At 39.1% G+C, this 16,067-nt stretch overlaps 1 protein-coding gene across 2 annotated transcripts in view; it reads left to right on the top strand.

The window, feature by feature from the left end:
* Positions 1-16,067, top strand: part of CORIN (corin, serine peptidase) — a 257,414-nt gene that overhangs the window by 32,667 nt on the left and 208,680 nt on the right. For both annotated transcript variants that reach the window (XM_055246563.2, XM_055246562.2), the window contains exon 2: positions 4,807-4,951. In XM_055246563.2, coding sequence (XP_055102538.1) covers positions 4,807-4,951 — 145 coding nt within the window. The remainder of the gene's footprint in view (positions 1-4,806; positions 4,952-16,067) is intronic.

Here is a 16,067-nt window from a genome sequence, read left to right as displayed (position 1 = left end):
CTGTCGCAACTACTTAATGTTGTTGTAGTAGCAGGAGAGCAGTATAGACAGAATATAAACACATGAACATGGCTGTATCCAATAAAACTCTATGTACAAAAATACTAGGTGCGCTGAGTTTGGTCCATGGACTAGTTTTCTGATCCCTGTTCTATATATTTAAGATGTAAAATTTATCACAAAAGATAATCCAACCAATTAGAAAATAATCCTCGGCCAGGCACGATGGCTCAAGCCTGTGATCCCAGCACTTTAGGAGGCAGGAATATTTGAAAGGACAACCATCCCTGATAGATGAGGACCCATCTTTGGTCAGGGGTATTCAAGTAGGTGCACCCCCAAGCTAGAACCTCCAAACAAGCTCTCAAATATTGTCTGCCATTCGCAGATGTGGACGTGCCCTCAGGAATGCACCGCGTGTTGACAAAGTCGAATGCTGCCTGAAGGTAAAAGAGGGTAAAGACTTATGTACTTGAAACGTCAATTATAATCTCCTTGACCTTTGCAAACTTGATAAAATGGACTCAAAACCTCGTACATCCTAACGTAAATCCAGAGCCCTCCCCAGAACCTCTGGGTGCGTGGTTCTCATGATCAGCTCTGGTTCCAGGCTCTACATTCTTGAATTAGTTCAGCTTTGGGGTCATTTTTCATGTTGTCTTTTCTCACCGTGCAAAAATGATACAGCCTCTTTCTTACTCTGGCTATAGTGTGGAGAACAGGTTAGGGAGTGCATGGATAAATAGAGGTAAACCAGATAGGAGGAGGTATTTGCAGTATTTCAGGAGAGATATGTTTATTTTTACTATAATGTAGCACCTATGAGACTAGAGAGTTTTGTTTTGCATGTTAATATATCCCAAGTGCCCAAACAATACCTGACACATGAAAGTTGTGCAGTTACCTTTTTTGAGATCGCAAGCCCTGGAAGAATACCAGATATGGGGATGAAAATTGTTTATTTGGGTCCAGACTTGTTGAGTTTGAGTTACTTTTACAACCTCCAGTGAGGAGATGTCAAGTGGTCAGTTGCATATAATGGTCTGGAGATCGGAGGAAAGATCTATTGTTGTTATTTAAAGATGCAAGTCACCTATGAAGGGCTGCTAATTGAAGTTAAATGTGTGGGTGACATTGCCTGGGGGGCGAGTGAATGTGAAAATTGAGCCTACAGAAAGAGAAGGAATGACCAGAGAGTTAGGAGAAAGAGAAGCCAAAGGAAGAAAGTGCTTCAAGAAGGAGGAACTGGCTATCTGAAATTTTGACCTCTCAGATGATACCAAGATAGCCTACACTTGTGGTACAATGGTACATTGTGCCAGTGTACATTATGTAAAATGACTGACAGCTTTTAAAATAAATGTAGTTCTTAAGATACAAGAAACGCGTTTTCAGTAACAAGATTAGTAAAACATAAGAACATTTGGAAGGTTGAGGTGGGTGGATCACTTGAGCCCAGAAGTTTGCAATCAGCCAGGGCAACATGGTGAAATCCTGTCTCTACACAAAAATTAGCTGGGCGCGATGGATGGTGCACACCTGTTGTCCCAGTCACTCAAGAGACTGAGGCAGGAGAATCGCTTGAGCCCAGGGGGCAGTGGTTGCAGTGAGCCGAGATCATGCCACTGCAGTCCAGCCTGGGCGACAGAGTGAGACCCTGCCTCAAAACAAAACAAAACACCAAAAACAAACAAACAAAAGCCCAAAACCAAAACCAAAAATAAAAACAACAACAAACAAAACACATAAGAATGACGTGCTTTACAAATATGTGCAGGTCCGATCAGATGCGTCATTCCCTACCCTCGCCATGGAATGCTGTGCCTGTGCTCAGCTTAGTTTGAAGGCTGAGGAAGGTGCTTGTGGAAGAGGGATGCCATTCGAAGGGAGGATTGTTTAGAGTCCATTGAAACAAAGCTTAAGGATGATTCTGGTTGTTTATTTCACCTGGCATTTACTCAACAGTGAAGTCTGAGAGTTGCCTTGTGTTCAGAGGAACCTCCAAGGGCCTGTGCATAATGTAGCATTTGCAACAGTCCTAAGTGGCCATGAGTGCAAGAGGAAAGTTATGCAAGTTATTCAAGAAGAAAGTGCTGAAGTATTGAATTTCTCCTACGTATTTCTTCCTCCTCTCCCTTTGAAAAAAGCAATCAATTCTCAGACTGGGCGTGGTGGCTCACACCTGTGATCTCAGCACTTTAGGAGGCCGAGGCGGGTGGATCACGAGGTCAGGAGTTCGAGACCAGTCTGGCCAACATAGTGAAACTCTGTCTCTACTAAAAATACACAAAAAATTAGCCGGGTGTGGTGGTGTGTGCCTGTAATCTCAGCTATTCAGGAGGCTGAGGTAGGAGAATCGCGTGAACCTGGGAGGCGGAGGTTGCAGTGAGCCAAGATCGTGCCTCTGCACTCCAGCCTGGGCAACAGAACGAGACTGTCTCAAAAAAAAAAAAAAAAAAAGCAATCAATTCTCTTGTCACTGAAGAAAATATTTGGTCTAATCATGAATATCATTTTTGGAGGTCCAGTACTTGATATATACTTAGATGAGATATTAAAATGGGCCTCTAGCATTTTTTCCACTGATTCTTTACTTATAAATGCTAAATGAGATGTATCTGGCTCCAGGAGTCCAGATGGCAATGAGCCAAGGTTATCCCTATAATGCGTCTGTGATCACCTTAGCAAGGAAGCTTCTTCATTGTTGTAGAAGTTAAATACTTTGCAACTTTTTTTAACTCGTAACAGACTTTTTCAGGTGTACTTTTCTCAGAATTATGGCTGATTCAGGGTTGCTCTCTCTACAATGTCTTACGTGATCTTCCAGCAAGAAATCATATTTCTATCTTTTGAATTCTTATGTCACTTTGGCTATAAGTGTCATGGTGCTTATCATTTGCTACCTTGCAATATAGTCATGTACATTTCATCTCTCCTACAAGACTGTGAGCTTTTGAGAGACAGTGGTTTGAAGTCATTCTCGTATCCATCACTGTTATTATAATTAGTAGGTGTTCAATAACTAAGTAAAATAAACAGGTATCAACTTGTTTCTGCCACTAACTTTGTTGGCCTGTAGTCCCACACTTTTATTGATTGATTGATTTTTTTGTAGATAAGTGTTGTATACTTATCTTCTTGTCTTCTTGAAGATCAATTGTCTTCTTGAAGATCAGTTGTAAATTACCTGGAAATTACAACACATTGGCTGGTAGCTTAATCCAGGTAGAATGGATCAGTAAGACATTAACCTAGGAAATGAAGTTCTTCTCAAGTTAACAACATCAGTTATTTCAAATAATGTCTCTCATGGAGAATTCTTAAAATTACAGAAGGTGTCATCATATTATGTAGTGAACAATGCTTGCAATATGGGTTAGTGAACCTATATTCCCTTATAGAGAGAATAAAGCAGAAATGGGAATCACATATGCCTTGCAATTCATAAGAACCCTTCAAAATTGCCTTTGCATCCATGGGAAGTAATCAAGTACTGGTCAGGAAGTCCTGAGAATATTACAGGGCCATTGTGTTAGAACAACTTCTTGATTATTATAAGGCTCTTTCTCAAAGGTCATTCATTTTTTTTAAAAAAAGTTTGGTATTTATTACAGAGGAAGAACCAACAAAACCTGGTGATGTATGGCATGGGGGGATGATGAAATGGGGAGTCTTTGGACTCCACTCCCCATATTGGAATGGAGGAATTTCTGTAAACACAAATATGAAAGTCAGGAGAAGAACTAGTTTGAAGATAGAGAGAGAGAGAGAAGGTTCGTCTTAATTTTGGACTTGTTAAAAAGAGGTGCTGCTACCCACCAGGCATTGGAAGTATGTAGTGTAACTCTGAAAGGAGTTCAGGATGCAAGAGAGATTCAGGAGGTAGTTACGCAGAGGTTATAGTTCAAGTTCTGAAACTGTCAGAGGAGAAAATGCAGTCCGAAGTCCAAGAGAGAGTCATTAAAGAGACCGGAGAGTTTCTTGTAGTGATTCAAAGCCCTTTTAGTACCATCTCAGATGTTTTTTGAAGTCACAGCTTTAAGCTAGCCATCTGTAATAAATGAATTTCCAGATATCATTTCTGGCAAGAGATTGAACTAAGCAAAATTTGAAGCATTTGAAGACAAGAACTTTATCTGAACCATCGTTGTTGCACTTTGACAACCTCTCACACTGGATGGGCTGCAGGGGTAGCATGGACAGCCGAAGATGTCCTCAGAGTTGTTAGCGTTTCATTGGCAATAAGGCAGGCTCCTCCTTACATTTCAACTTGTCACTAAATGCATGGTCAGTAACAGTGAGCCTGGCTGAATTATTAATGGCCAAAAACTTATTTTATCCAGATTCATTCACATTTGGTTTAGACTAATGAGACAAAAAAGAATGAAGTCTGGATAATATTCTGTCTACACCTACTTACCAATTTTTTATCACTGTATTAGGCAGTCTTCGCTTCTGTCATAGCTTTGGGCCAGGGTAAGGTTTTGCCATGGTAATTCATAGCCCTTTGGTATCATACCAAATTGACAAATATGTTTTAAAAAAGCAAAATGGGATATTGTTAAAAGCCTATGTACTTCTGAAAAATGTTTCAGAAATAGATAGTTTGCTCTTCCCTGAATGTAGATGTACAGTTATCTGTTCATTTATTGGCACGGTTTGGTGACTAAGCTCATTTCATACCCTAAAGCACAAACAGTAAAATCTTTTTGGAATGTGCTGTTCTAAATGGATAGCTGTAAACTAAAATTTCGTACCATGTATTGTAAAACTAAAACCATGTTGCATTTTCCTCTTTTACTTTAGGTCTTGATTGCTGATGACAATAACATGGGCAATGGCTGCTCTCAGAAGCTGGCGACTGCTAACCTCCCCCGGTTCCTGTTGCTGGTCCTGATTCCATGTATCTGTGCCCTCGTTCTCTTGCTGGTGACCCTGCTTTCCTGTGTTGGTGGGTGAGGCCATTATTAAAGAAAAATGAAGTTAAAGTGAAAATTAGCACGATTTAGAAGAGTGATTTCTACTTAGTACTTATTTAACCTAAAGTGTCAGTCAATGAGAGGATTATCTGTTGACGACGTTATGCAAATCTGCAGTTTCAGCTACTGTAACCACTCTACTGGTTATTATTATTAATATTAATGAATGAGTTTATGAATTTAAAACATTTAAGGAAGGATTACTAAGTTTCAGGCACTTTGAAAGTTGCTGAGAACTCCAGGATGGTTAAATTAGTCCTTTCCTAGGAGCTCACAGTTGAGAGGAAGTGATGAGTATCACACAAGGCAACACATATGTAAGATAGAAGTGTATACAGGGTCCTGGGGCACATTCAAAGAAAGCATCGTGGAGAGTTAATGTGTTAACTTTGGAATTAAGTTAATAGAAGTTTAGGTTAGAAGACAGTAGTTAGGAGTCACATTTGGCAGAAAATAACTAGTGCAAAACTATAACCCCCTGAAAGATGAACGTAGATTTAGAAAACTGGGTGAAAATTTGGCAGTGGTGGGAAATGCAGCTAGACCGATAAAGTCCAAATGAAACAGCATCTTACATTTTCATACTAAATACTAAGGGATTTGGGCTTTAGCTTTTAGATCACTGGTTTTCAAACTCTATTCCATGGTAACAAGTTTCTAAAGAGGAGACTTAAGGATTGCACAAATGTTTGCTTTGACTTTCACTAAAAAAAAAAAAACCTTAAAAACACACTCAAGCTAAATATTACACACCACATTTTTAACCAAGTAAAAACCAGAATCCAAGTAATGTGTGCTGACAGGTTAACTCATTAGTATTTGCATCTTGCTATCTTTTTCTGAGTGAATGATACTTTAAGTCTGAAAAGTGAACTTTTTGGAAAAAGCAATAAACTATATCACTGGTAGCTACCTAATGATATGAATCAGGATTTTAAAAAATATGTGCAATCAAATAAAACAGAGAAATAAATATCAAGACGATGCTGATCTAATTGCATTGCCAATGATTTTGAATTTTTAAGTTTTCCCAAACCTCCCTATTATTTTCTTACTGGTTTATAGAAGTTACACACTTAGATCTTATAAAGTAAGTTAACCACAATAAAATACAGCTCATATCTATTAATAGATATTAGGCTTTTATATGATATTTATTTGAAAATAACATTGATCTGCTATAAAAATGATTACAAAACACTGCTATGGGTGGTGGATTACCACTGCAGGATCTTTCCAAGAAAGGAGAACTCTGGTTATTTTGCATTTGCAAAAGGCGGTGGAACTGGATACACTACAGAGTACTGGAGGCAGAAAGAAATGAAGGCAGGGACACCAGTTCGGGGCTGTGACTCTGGTCTAAGTGAAAGGTGATGAGTGTTTGAAATAAGGCATTGGATGTATTAAAATCAATAGAAATCAACACTGATTGGATTTTGGTGTGAGGGAGAGAGGAGTCAAGGCTGACTCCTGGATTTCTGGCTTGGGTAACCAGGTTTTTTTTAAAAAAATGTTTGTGGGTATATAGTGGGTGCGTATACTTATGGGGTATGTTACATACTTTCCTATAGGCATGTAATAAGCAATAACTACATCATGAAAAATGGGCTCTCCATCCCCTCAAGCATTTATACTTTATGTTACAATAATCCAATTATACTCTATTTTTTTATAATCCAATTATACTCTATTATTATTATTATTATTTGGTTTTTTTTTTTTGAGACAGAGTCTCTCTCTGTTGCCCAGGCTGGAGTGCAGTGGCGCGATCTCGGCTCACTGCAAGCTCTGCCTCCTGGGTTCACGCCATTCTCTGGCCTCAGCCTCCCGAGTAGCTGGGACTACAGGCGCCCGCCACCACGCCTAGCTATTTTTTTGTATTTTTAGTAGAGACAGGGTTTCACTGTGTTAGTCAGGATGGTCTTGATCTCCTGACCTCGTGATCCGCCTGTCTCGGCCTCCCAAAAATCTTATATTTTTATAATCCAATTATACTCTATTGTTTTTAAATGTACAATTAAACTTCTATTTACTATAGTCACCCTGTTGTGCAATCAAATAATATCTTATTCATTATTTCTAACTATATATATTTTTTGTACCCATTAACAACCCCCACTCCTCTCCCCACCCCCCACCATCCTTCCCAGCCTCAGCCTCTGATAACCATCAATCTATTCTCTGTCTCCATGAGTTTAATTATTTTGATTTTTAGCCCCTAAAATAAGTGAGAACATGTGAAGTTTGTCTTTCTATGTCTGACTTATTTCATTTAACATAATAACCTCCAGTTCCATTCATTTTGTTGCAAAATGACAGTATTTAATCCTTTTTATGGCTGCATAGTACTCCATTGTGTATATGCACCATATTTTCTTTATCCAGTCATCTGTTGATGGACATTTAGGTTGCTTCCAAATATTGATGAGTGTGATCAGTGCTGCAACAAACATGGAAATGCAGATATCTCTTTGATGTACAGATTTCCTTTCTTTTGGGCATATACCCAGCAGTGGGATTGCTGGATTATATGACAGCTCAATTTTAGTTTTTTTGAGGAACCTCCAAACTGTTCTTTATAGTGGTTGTACTAATTTAGATTCCCATCAACAGTGTATGATGGTTCCCTTTTCTCCATATCCTTACCAGCATTTGTTATTGCCTGTCTTTTGGATATAAACCATTTTAGCTGGGGTGAGGTAATATCTCATTGTAGTTCTGATTTGCATTTCTCTGATGGTCAGTGATGTTGAGCCCCTTTTCACATGCTTGTTTGCCATTTGTATGCCTTATTTTGAAAAATGTCTATTCAAATCTTTTGCCCGTTTTTAAGTTGGATTATTCGATTTTTTAAAATAAAGTTGTTTGAGCTCCTTATAAATTCTGATTATGAATCTCTTGTCAGATGGGTAGTTTGAAAATATTTTCTCCCATTCTGTGGGTTGTCTCTTCACTTTGTTGATTGTTTCCTTTGCTGTGCAAGAGCTTTTTAACTTGATGTGATCCCAGCTGTTCATTTTTGCTTTGGTTGCCTGTGCTTGTGTGGTATGACTCAAGAAATTTTTCCTCAGACCAATGTCCTGAAGAGTTTCCCCAATGTTTTCTTTTAGCACTTTCATAGTTTGAAGTCTTATATTTAAGTCTTTAATCCATTTTGATTTGATTTTTGAATATAGCGAGAGATAGCAGTCTAGTTTTATTCTTCTGCATGTGGATATCCAGTTTTTTAAGCACAATTTATTGAAGAGGCTGTCCTTTCCCCAATGTATGTTCTTGGCATCTTTATTGAAAATGAGGTCTCTGTAGGTGTGTGAATTTGTCGCTGGGTTCTCTATTCTGTTCCATCAGTCTGTGTGTCTGTTTGTATGCCAGTACCATGCTGTTTTGGTTACTATAGCTCTGTAGTATTATTTGAAGTCAGGTAATGTGATTCTTCCAGTTTCATTCTTTTTGCATAGGATAGCTTTGGCTATACTGGGTCTTTTGTGGTTCCATATAAATTTTAGAATTGTTTTTTCTATTTCTATGAAGAATGTCTTTGGTATTTGGATAGGGATTGCATGGAATCTGCAGATTGCTTTGAGTACTATGGAAATGTTAACAATGTTGATTCTTCCAATCCATGAACATCAAATATCTTGCCATTTTTTGGTGTCCTCTTCAGTTTTTTTTTTTTATCAGTTTTTAGTTTTCATTATAAAGATCTTTCACTACTTCGGTTAAATTAATTTGAAGTCTGGGCCCATTTGTGTCCATTCTTCTTGGGAAGGTGTTTCAGGTCTTCTAAGGGACTTGGGCATGCGACCCTATAATGCTGCAATTCTTGAAGACTTCTAGAGATAGGTACTGTCTTGGTGGTCCTGGATAAAGTCTGGAAGAATTCTCTGAATTGCCAGGCCAAGACTCTCATTCTTTTCCCTTACTTTCTCCCAAACAAACAGAGTCTCTCTCTCCCTGTGCTGAGCCTTCTGGAACTGGGGCAGGAACACAACATCCCCATGGCCACTGCCACTGGGACTGTGCTGGTTGAGACTTGAAGCCAGCACAGATTGAGTCTCACCCAAGGCCTGCTATAACCACTACTTGGCTACCACCTAAGTTCACTCAAAGCCTTAGAGTCTGCAATCAGCAGGTGGCAAAGCCAGCCAGGTTTGTGTCCCTCCCTTCAGGGCAGTGAGCTCCCCCAGGCCTCAGGTGGGTCCAGAGATGCTGTCTTGGAGCCATGGATTGAAGTAAAAAACCTTAGAACTTTAGCTGGTGTTCTATTCTACGGCAGCTAAGCTGGTACTTGAACCACAAGATAAAGTCCCTCCCACTCTTCCCTCCCATTTCCATTGGCCAAGGAGTCTCTCCCTGTGGTCACCACCACCACCAACCCATGGGGGCTTTTGCCAGGCCACCACTGATGTTCACTTAGAGCCCAAAGGCCCTTCAGTCGGTTTATGGTGCAGGCTTCCAGGCCTGGGACTCACTCTTCAGGACAGTGGACTCCTCTCTGGCCCAGGGCAGGTCCAGAAATGCTAACCAAGAGTCTAGGCCTAGACTCAGGGACCCCAAGAGCCTGGTTGGTGCCCTACCCCACCGAGGCCAAGCAGGCACCTAAGGTGCCAGAGAGAGTCCCCTTTACTTTTTCCCCTGCTTTTCTCAAATAGAAAGAGTCTTTCGCCATAGCCACCACAGCTAGGAATGTGCGAGGTCACATCTGAAGCCAGCATATCTCAGAGCCCAAGGCCCACCGCATATAACCTGGGTATTGCTGTTGGGTATTCAGGGCCATGGGGCTCTTTGGTCAGCAAGCGCTGACTCCTGCCAGGTCTCTGCTGTGACAGAGCAGCACTGAGTTCAATGTAAAGTCCCCCAGTTGCTGTGCTCTCCCTTTACCAAGCACACCGATTTCTCCATGCCACACACCCACTGCTGGAGGATGAAGGACAGGTCGCACAAGCACTCCCTTAGCCACCTAGCTTGTGTCTCAGTAGGTCATGTGTCTCCCAGTCCACCGGCTCTGAACCCAGCTCAGCACTAGGGCTTGCCTAGGAATTGCAGTCCTTGTGGCCTAGGCTGTCCCTCAAGTTCATTTAAAGTCCCAGAGCATTCCAGCCTGCAGTGGTGAGGCTTGCTGGAACTCAAGCTCTCACCACTGGGATGGGTAATTACCCTTTGGCCTGGGCCTCTCCAAATGTTCCCTCTGCTTTCTGCTGTGACAGGGCAGCATTGAGTTCAATGCAAAGCCTCATAATTGCTGCACTCTCCCTTTCTCAAGTGCCCACATTCTCCAAGCTGCATGGCTACTGCTGGGGGATGGGAGAGGATGGTGTTGGCATTCAAGACTATCTTTCTTGCCCTCTTTAATGTCTTCTTCAGTGATATGAAGTTAAAACCAGGTACTGTGATTGCTCACCTGATTTTTGGTTCTTGTGTTAGTGCCTTTTGTGTGTAGTTAATTGTTAAAATTTGGTGTTCCTTTGGGGTGGGGGACAAATGCTACAGACTTCTATCAGGCCTCTTGCTCTGCCTCCTGTATCTAACCAGGTTAGTTTTGATGCTACCTGTTAACATAGGAAGTAAAGGTGCAGGAGTCTGATACAGGCAGATGAAATAAAGATTGGAAGGTTGGTTTGTGTATTAGAGATACTTATGGGACAACCAAATACAATGGAATCATAGTTGAATTCAACAGTGAAAGCAGGTCAAGAAATGGAGAAAAATGAGAAATCCAACATGTTGCTTTCCTAAGGAATTTCAAGAGAAATTGTGACCAAATATGATGTTTGGCTTCTGTGACAGAGCAGCACTGACTTTAAAATTTAACTTCCAAGTCATTGGCATAGGACTGAAGCTAGGGGATCCAGGAGGGAGGTTGAGAAGGGAGGTCTGCCATGCATGCGGCAGTCTCAGTGGCAGTTGAAGCAACAGGAGTCGATGAACTCTGAAGAGAAAATGCATTAAGTAGAAACTGAGGGCAATGCCCTGGAGGATGTTAGTGTTTAAGGGGCAGACAAACAGGAGGGAAACAGAGATACAGGAAGAACAGTCAGAGAAGGAAAGGAGCCCGGAAATGCTGGCTTTCACAGATGCCAGAGGTCAGAGAGTGACCAAGTAAGAGGAAGACAGAACGAGGGCCCCAGCCCAGGAAGACTGAGGGTTTTCTGTGGGAGATTTAGTCGCTTCTTGCTCTGTGGTATCAACTGTGGCCTGCTCTCAGGCTAAGACAGTAAACCGTCCTGAAACTCATCTCTGCCACTCACTTCTTCTAAGAGTCAACACTCCTCCAGACCTGGCCTGCTTCTCATCCCTCTCCAGCACCCTTCAGTGGTTGTCTTTTTGTGTTTTGTCCAGAGTTTATAGTTATTATCTCTGGACAGATCTGTCTGGTAGCAGCTTCCTCAGCTATACCACTGTCATTTTAAAAAGTCTGTTTGTCATGAGACTATGTTCATTGGCTCACATGCTTTAAGGAACACTTCCTTTCCTTCTCAGGGTCTAATGCTAATATAAAATGTAAGTACATTTAAGTACGTCTCTGCTTAGAGGCCTCTGAGGGGAGGGCAAAGGAGGAATGCTTTGCTTTAAGTGGGTTATTCTCATTAATTTTATTAATTAATTATTAGTTAATTAATAATAATTTATTCTTATTAATATAATATACCATTCAATCCAACCACTTAAAGTCTGCAATTCAGTAGTTTTTAGTATATTCATAGATAAATGTAACCATCACTGCAGTCTGTTTTAGGACATTTTTGTCATCTCAAAACAAAACTCTGTACCCTTTAGCTACCACCCAATCTCTCCCCATCTCCTCACCCCTAGCCCCAAGCAGCCACTAATCTATTTTCTTTCACTATAGATGTCCCTATTCTAGACATTTTGTATGACCATATGTGGTATTTTGTGACTGGCTTCTTTCCCTTAGCATATGTTTTTAAGGTTTACTCACATTGTAGCACATATTAATACTTCATTCCTTTTAATGGCTGAACAATATTTCATTGTATGGATATACCATAGTTTATTTATCCATTTGTCAATTGATAGACATTTGGGTTATTTCCACCTTTTGGCTATTATCTATAATCCTGCTATGAATATTTATGTGTATGTTTTTGTGGGGACATACATTTTCATTTCTCTTGGGTATATACCAAGAGTGGAATTTTGTATCACTTATGTAACTGCTCCTAAATGCTATTTTGTTTATATGTAGGCAAACTTTAGGAAGTGGGGGTTTTCTCATGCATCTTCAAAATCATTCTTTTAACAATTCAATATGCAGAAAACAAGTAACCTCATTATAAAGTGGGCAAAACACATGAACAGATGCTTTTCAGAATAAGCATACAAGTGTCCAACAAACGTATGAAAAAATGCTCAGCATCACTAATCATCAGAGAAATACAAATCAAAACCACAGTGAGATACCATCTCACACCAATCAGAATGGCTATTATGAAAAAGCCAAAAAACAACAGATGCTGTGGAGAAAAGGTATGCTGTTGGTGGAAATGTAAATTACTTCAGTCATTGTGGAAAAAACTTTTGAGATTTCTCAAAGAACTTAAAGTGGAACTACCATTTGACCCAGCAGTCTCATCACTGGGGATATAGCCAAAAGAAAATAAATCATTCCACCAAAATGACACACACACTCATATATTCATGGCAGCACTATTCACAATAACAAAGACATGGATTCAGCCTAGGTGTCCATCAGTGGTAGATTGGATAAAGAAAACATGGGAGATACGCACACACACACACACACACACACACCATGGGATACTATGCAGTCATAAAAAAGAATGAAATCATGTCCTTTGCAGCACAATGGATGTAGTGGGAGGCCATTAGCTTAAGCAAATTAACACAGGAACAGAGAACCAAATACCACATGTTCTCACTTATAAGAGGGAGCTAAACATTGAGTGCTCATGGTCATAAAGATGGGAACAATAGACACTGGGGACTACTAGAGTCTACTACTAAAGTCTACTAGAGTCTCATGGTCATAAAGATGGGAACAATAGACAACTGGGGACTACGGAGGAGGGCAAGGGTTGAAAAACTGTTGGGTACTATGCTCATTACTTGGGTGATGGGATCATTTGTATCCCAATCCTCAGCATCACATCATATACACATGTTAAAACTTGCACATGTACCTGAATCCAAAATAAAAGCTGAAATTTAAAAAAAAGAGAAAAAAATTTAAAAAACATTCTTTTAATAAATTCTGTACCAGACAATTTAATATAGCCATATTGAAGTAATATCTGTCCAAATAAATATTCCTTATTTTATAACTGAGATGTTTGTTGTTGTAATGAGCAATACAAGCATTTTATATCTTTGTTTTAAAAACCTCATTAAATAGCTTACTTTAAAAAATGTTCTGTTTGGTTTGAGTTTATAACTTTGTGCTCATACAAAGTTTTGTAGTTATTTCTGTGTACATTAAGGTTGCTAAGGGATGCTGAGATATCAATGGTGTGTAAATAACAGGAGTTCTAGCTTCAAAAGCCAAGGAGATAATAATGAGAGGATTATTGATTAGAAAAGATAAAAGCCTTATGCTAACAAACACAGATGTACTACATGTCTCTAATTTTGTCTGTTTTGGTTTCCCTCATGCAAAAAGCCAAGATGGTAAAAAGATTTCTGAAGATAAGAGAGTTGGGTTGTCAAATAATTGTCATAGCAGCACGCTATAGAAGAAAGCAGTAGTAAATTGTTTTTCAACCCAACCACTAAACTGAAGCTAGAGCTACAAAGTTTGTTTAGTTTTGTATTTCTCAACTCGGCAGATAGTCTGAGTTGTCCATACGGTTCCAAAGATTTGGACTCTAAAATAAGGACTCAGATTCTTCAAAGAGAAATTGAAAAATAAGAAAGTTACACTCTATGTAGGTTTTTATTTCATTAGTTGTAGTCTGATACTGATGGTCCATATGACAAAGAAGAAGGAGCATACAACTTGGCACTCACTAGAAAGTCTGGCTTTAGGGTTTTACTCTTCCATTTACTAGGCATGGGAGTTTAGGTAAGATACTTTATTTTCTGCATGAGATTATTCCTTTTTGTATCACAGAATTGTTACGGAAGTCAAATGAAATGTTTGTGAAAGTGTTTTTATAAGTGATAAGTTCATTATAAAAGTAAAGAATTTGTTTTATTTGCTTATGAATAATTATCATCAGATAATTGTTTTAATAAATATTTGTATTATACCCAAGTAACAATTAACTAAAGATGCATTTTGCCTCACATTAACTCTGTCCATAAGAATTAAAACCTTTGTGCTATGACCTGTTGTCATAGTAACCCCATGATCCATAACCCCATAACGCTAGAATCAGGCTGTTGCTGCACGGTATTTGAATTGCCTAAAAGTAGCTAGGCAGAAATAAAGTTGACCAACAGCTGGATTTGTAACATGATGGCAAGTTTGACAGGCCTTTTATTCTTAGGCCTGAGATTTACTTTCAGAGACTAGTTTCTTTCTTATAAGAACTAAACCTGCAATGGTTTGTGCTGCCTTCATGTGACAACAAGTGTCACTTTATTGCCATAGAGTACTTTGAGATTGAACTGATACCTTCCTCAAATTTTACATATACGTATATAATTATTTAATATATTAGAAATTCACAATATTATGTATTATAATTCTATTATATATTATAACATATAAATATACATCATCATGCAACATTTAAAGTAAAATTATTTTATGTTGAGAAACATTTAAAAGAAACAAAATTAGCTATAATGTAATACTATTCACTCCTTTAACAAATATGTATTGAATGTCTGTTATATGCAACACAGTGTGCTATAGGTATTGGGCACAGCAGTGAATAAAGCCTACCCTCAGGGACTCCACAGTGAGGGAAGAAGGCATGAAACAAATGATCACTTCATTAATTAATTACAACAGAGGTTACTGCTATGTGGGAAGAGACAAGGTGCTAAGAGAACTTACAACAGGGACAGAACCTGGGCTGAGATGAGGGAAGATTCCCTAGGGAGTAAGTAGTACTTTAAACATGAAATCCACAATGAGGATGTTGATATAAGAGACTGACAGGGTCTGGTTGTAGCCTTTATTTATTTATTTGTTTATTCATTCGTTAAATCATTTTAATGAGGTATGATTGGCATACAGAAAGCTGCACATATTTAATGTATCACAACTTGATGAGTTTGGAAACAAGTATATACCTGTGAAACCATCAGCACAATTTCTTCAATAAACATATCCATCACCTCCAAAAGTTTCCTCACATCTTTATTATTTTTTTCCATGATAAGAACATTTTGCATAAGATCTGCCCTTCTAACAAATGTTTAAGTACACAAAGAAGTATTAACCGTAGTTACTATGCTGTATAGCCATCTCTAGAACTTATTTATCTTACATTACTGAAACTTTACACCCTTGGATATTGCCTTATTTCCTCTTCCCCTCTGGGAATCGCCATTCTGCTTTCTGCTTCTATGAGTCTATTTTAGATTTCTCATATGAGTGTGATCATGTAGTATTTTTCCTCAGCATAATAGCCCCCAGGTTCACCCATGTTGCCACAAGTGATAAGATTTTCTTCTTTTTTAAGGCCAAATGATATACCATTGCGTGTATGCCACATTTTTAAAATTTATTCATCTGTCAGTGGACATTTAGGCTGCTTCCATGTCTTGGCTATTGTGACTAATGCCGCATGGAACATGAGAGTGCAGATAGGAGATCCTGATTTCAATTCTTTGGCTGTATACCCAGAAGTGGGATTGTTGGATCATGCGATAGTTCTATTTTTAATTTTTTTTGAAGGACCTTCCATTCTGTTTTCCATAGTGGCTGCACCTATTTACATTCCTACTAACAGTGTACAAGGGTTTCAGTTTCTTCACATTATCACCAACATTTGTTATCTTTTGTTTTTGATAATAGCCATCATAACAACCATGATGTGACATCTCCTTATCATTCTGATTTGCCTTTCGCTAATGACTAGTGATGCTGAGCACCATCTCGTATACTGACTGGCTCTGTGTATGTGTCTTCTTTGGAGAAATGTCCATTCAGATCCG

Source organism: Symphalangus syndactylus, chromosome 16 (genome assembly GCF_028878055.3).
Source record: "Symphalangus syndactylus isolate Jambi chromosome 16, NHGRI_mSymSyn1-v2.1_pri, whole genome shotgun sequence".
Taxonomy (NCBI): Eukaryota; Metazoa; Chordata; class Mammalia; order Primates; family Hylobatidae; genus Symphalangus; species Symphalangus syndactylus.
This window is presented reverse-complemented; position numbering and strand designations above follow the sequence as displayed.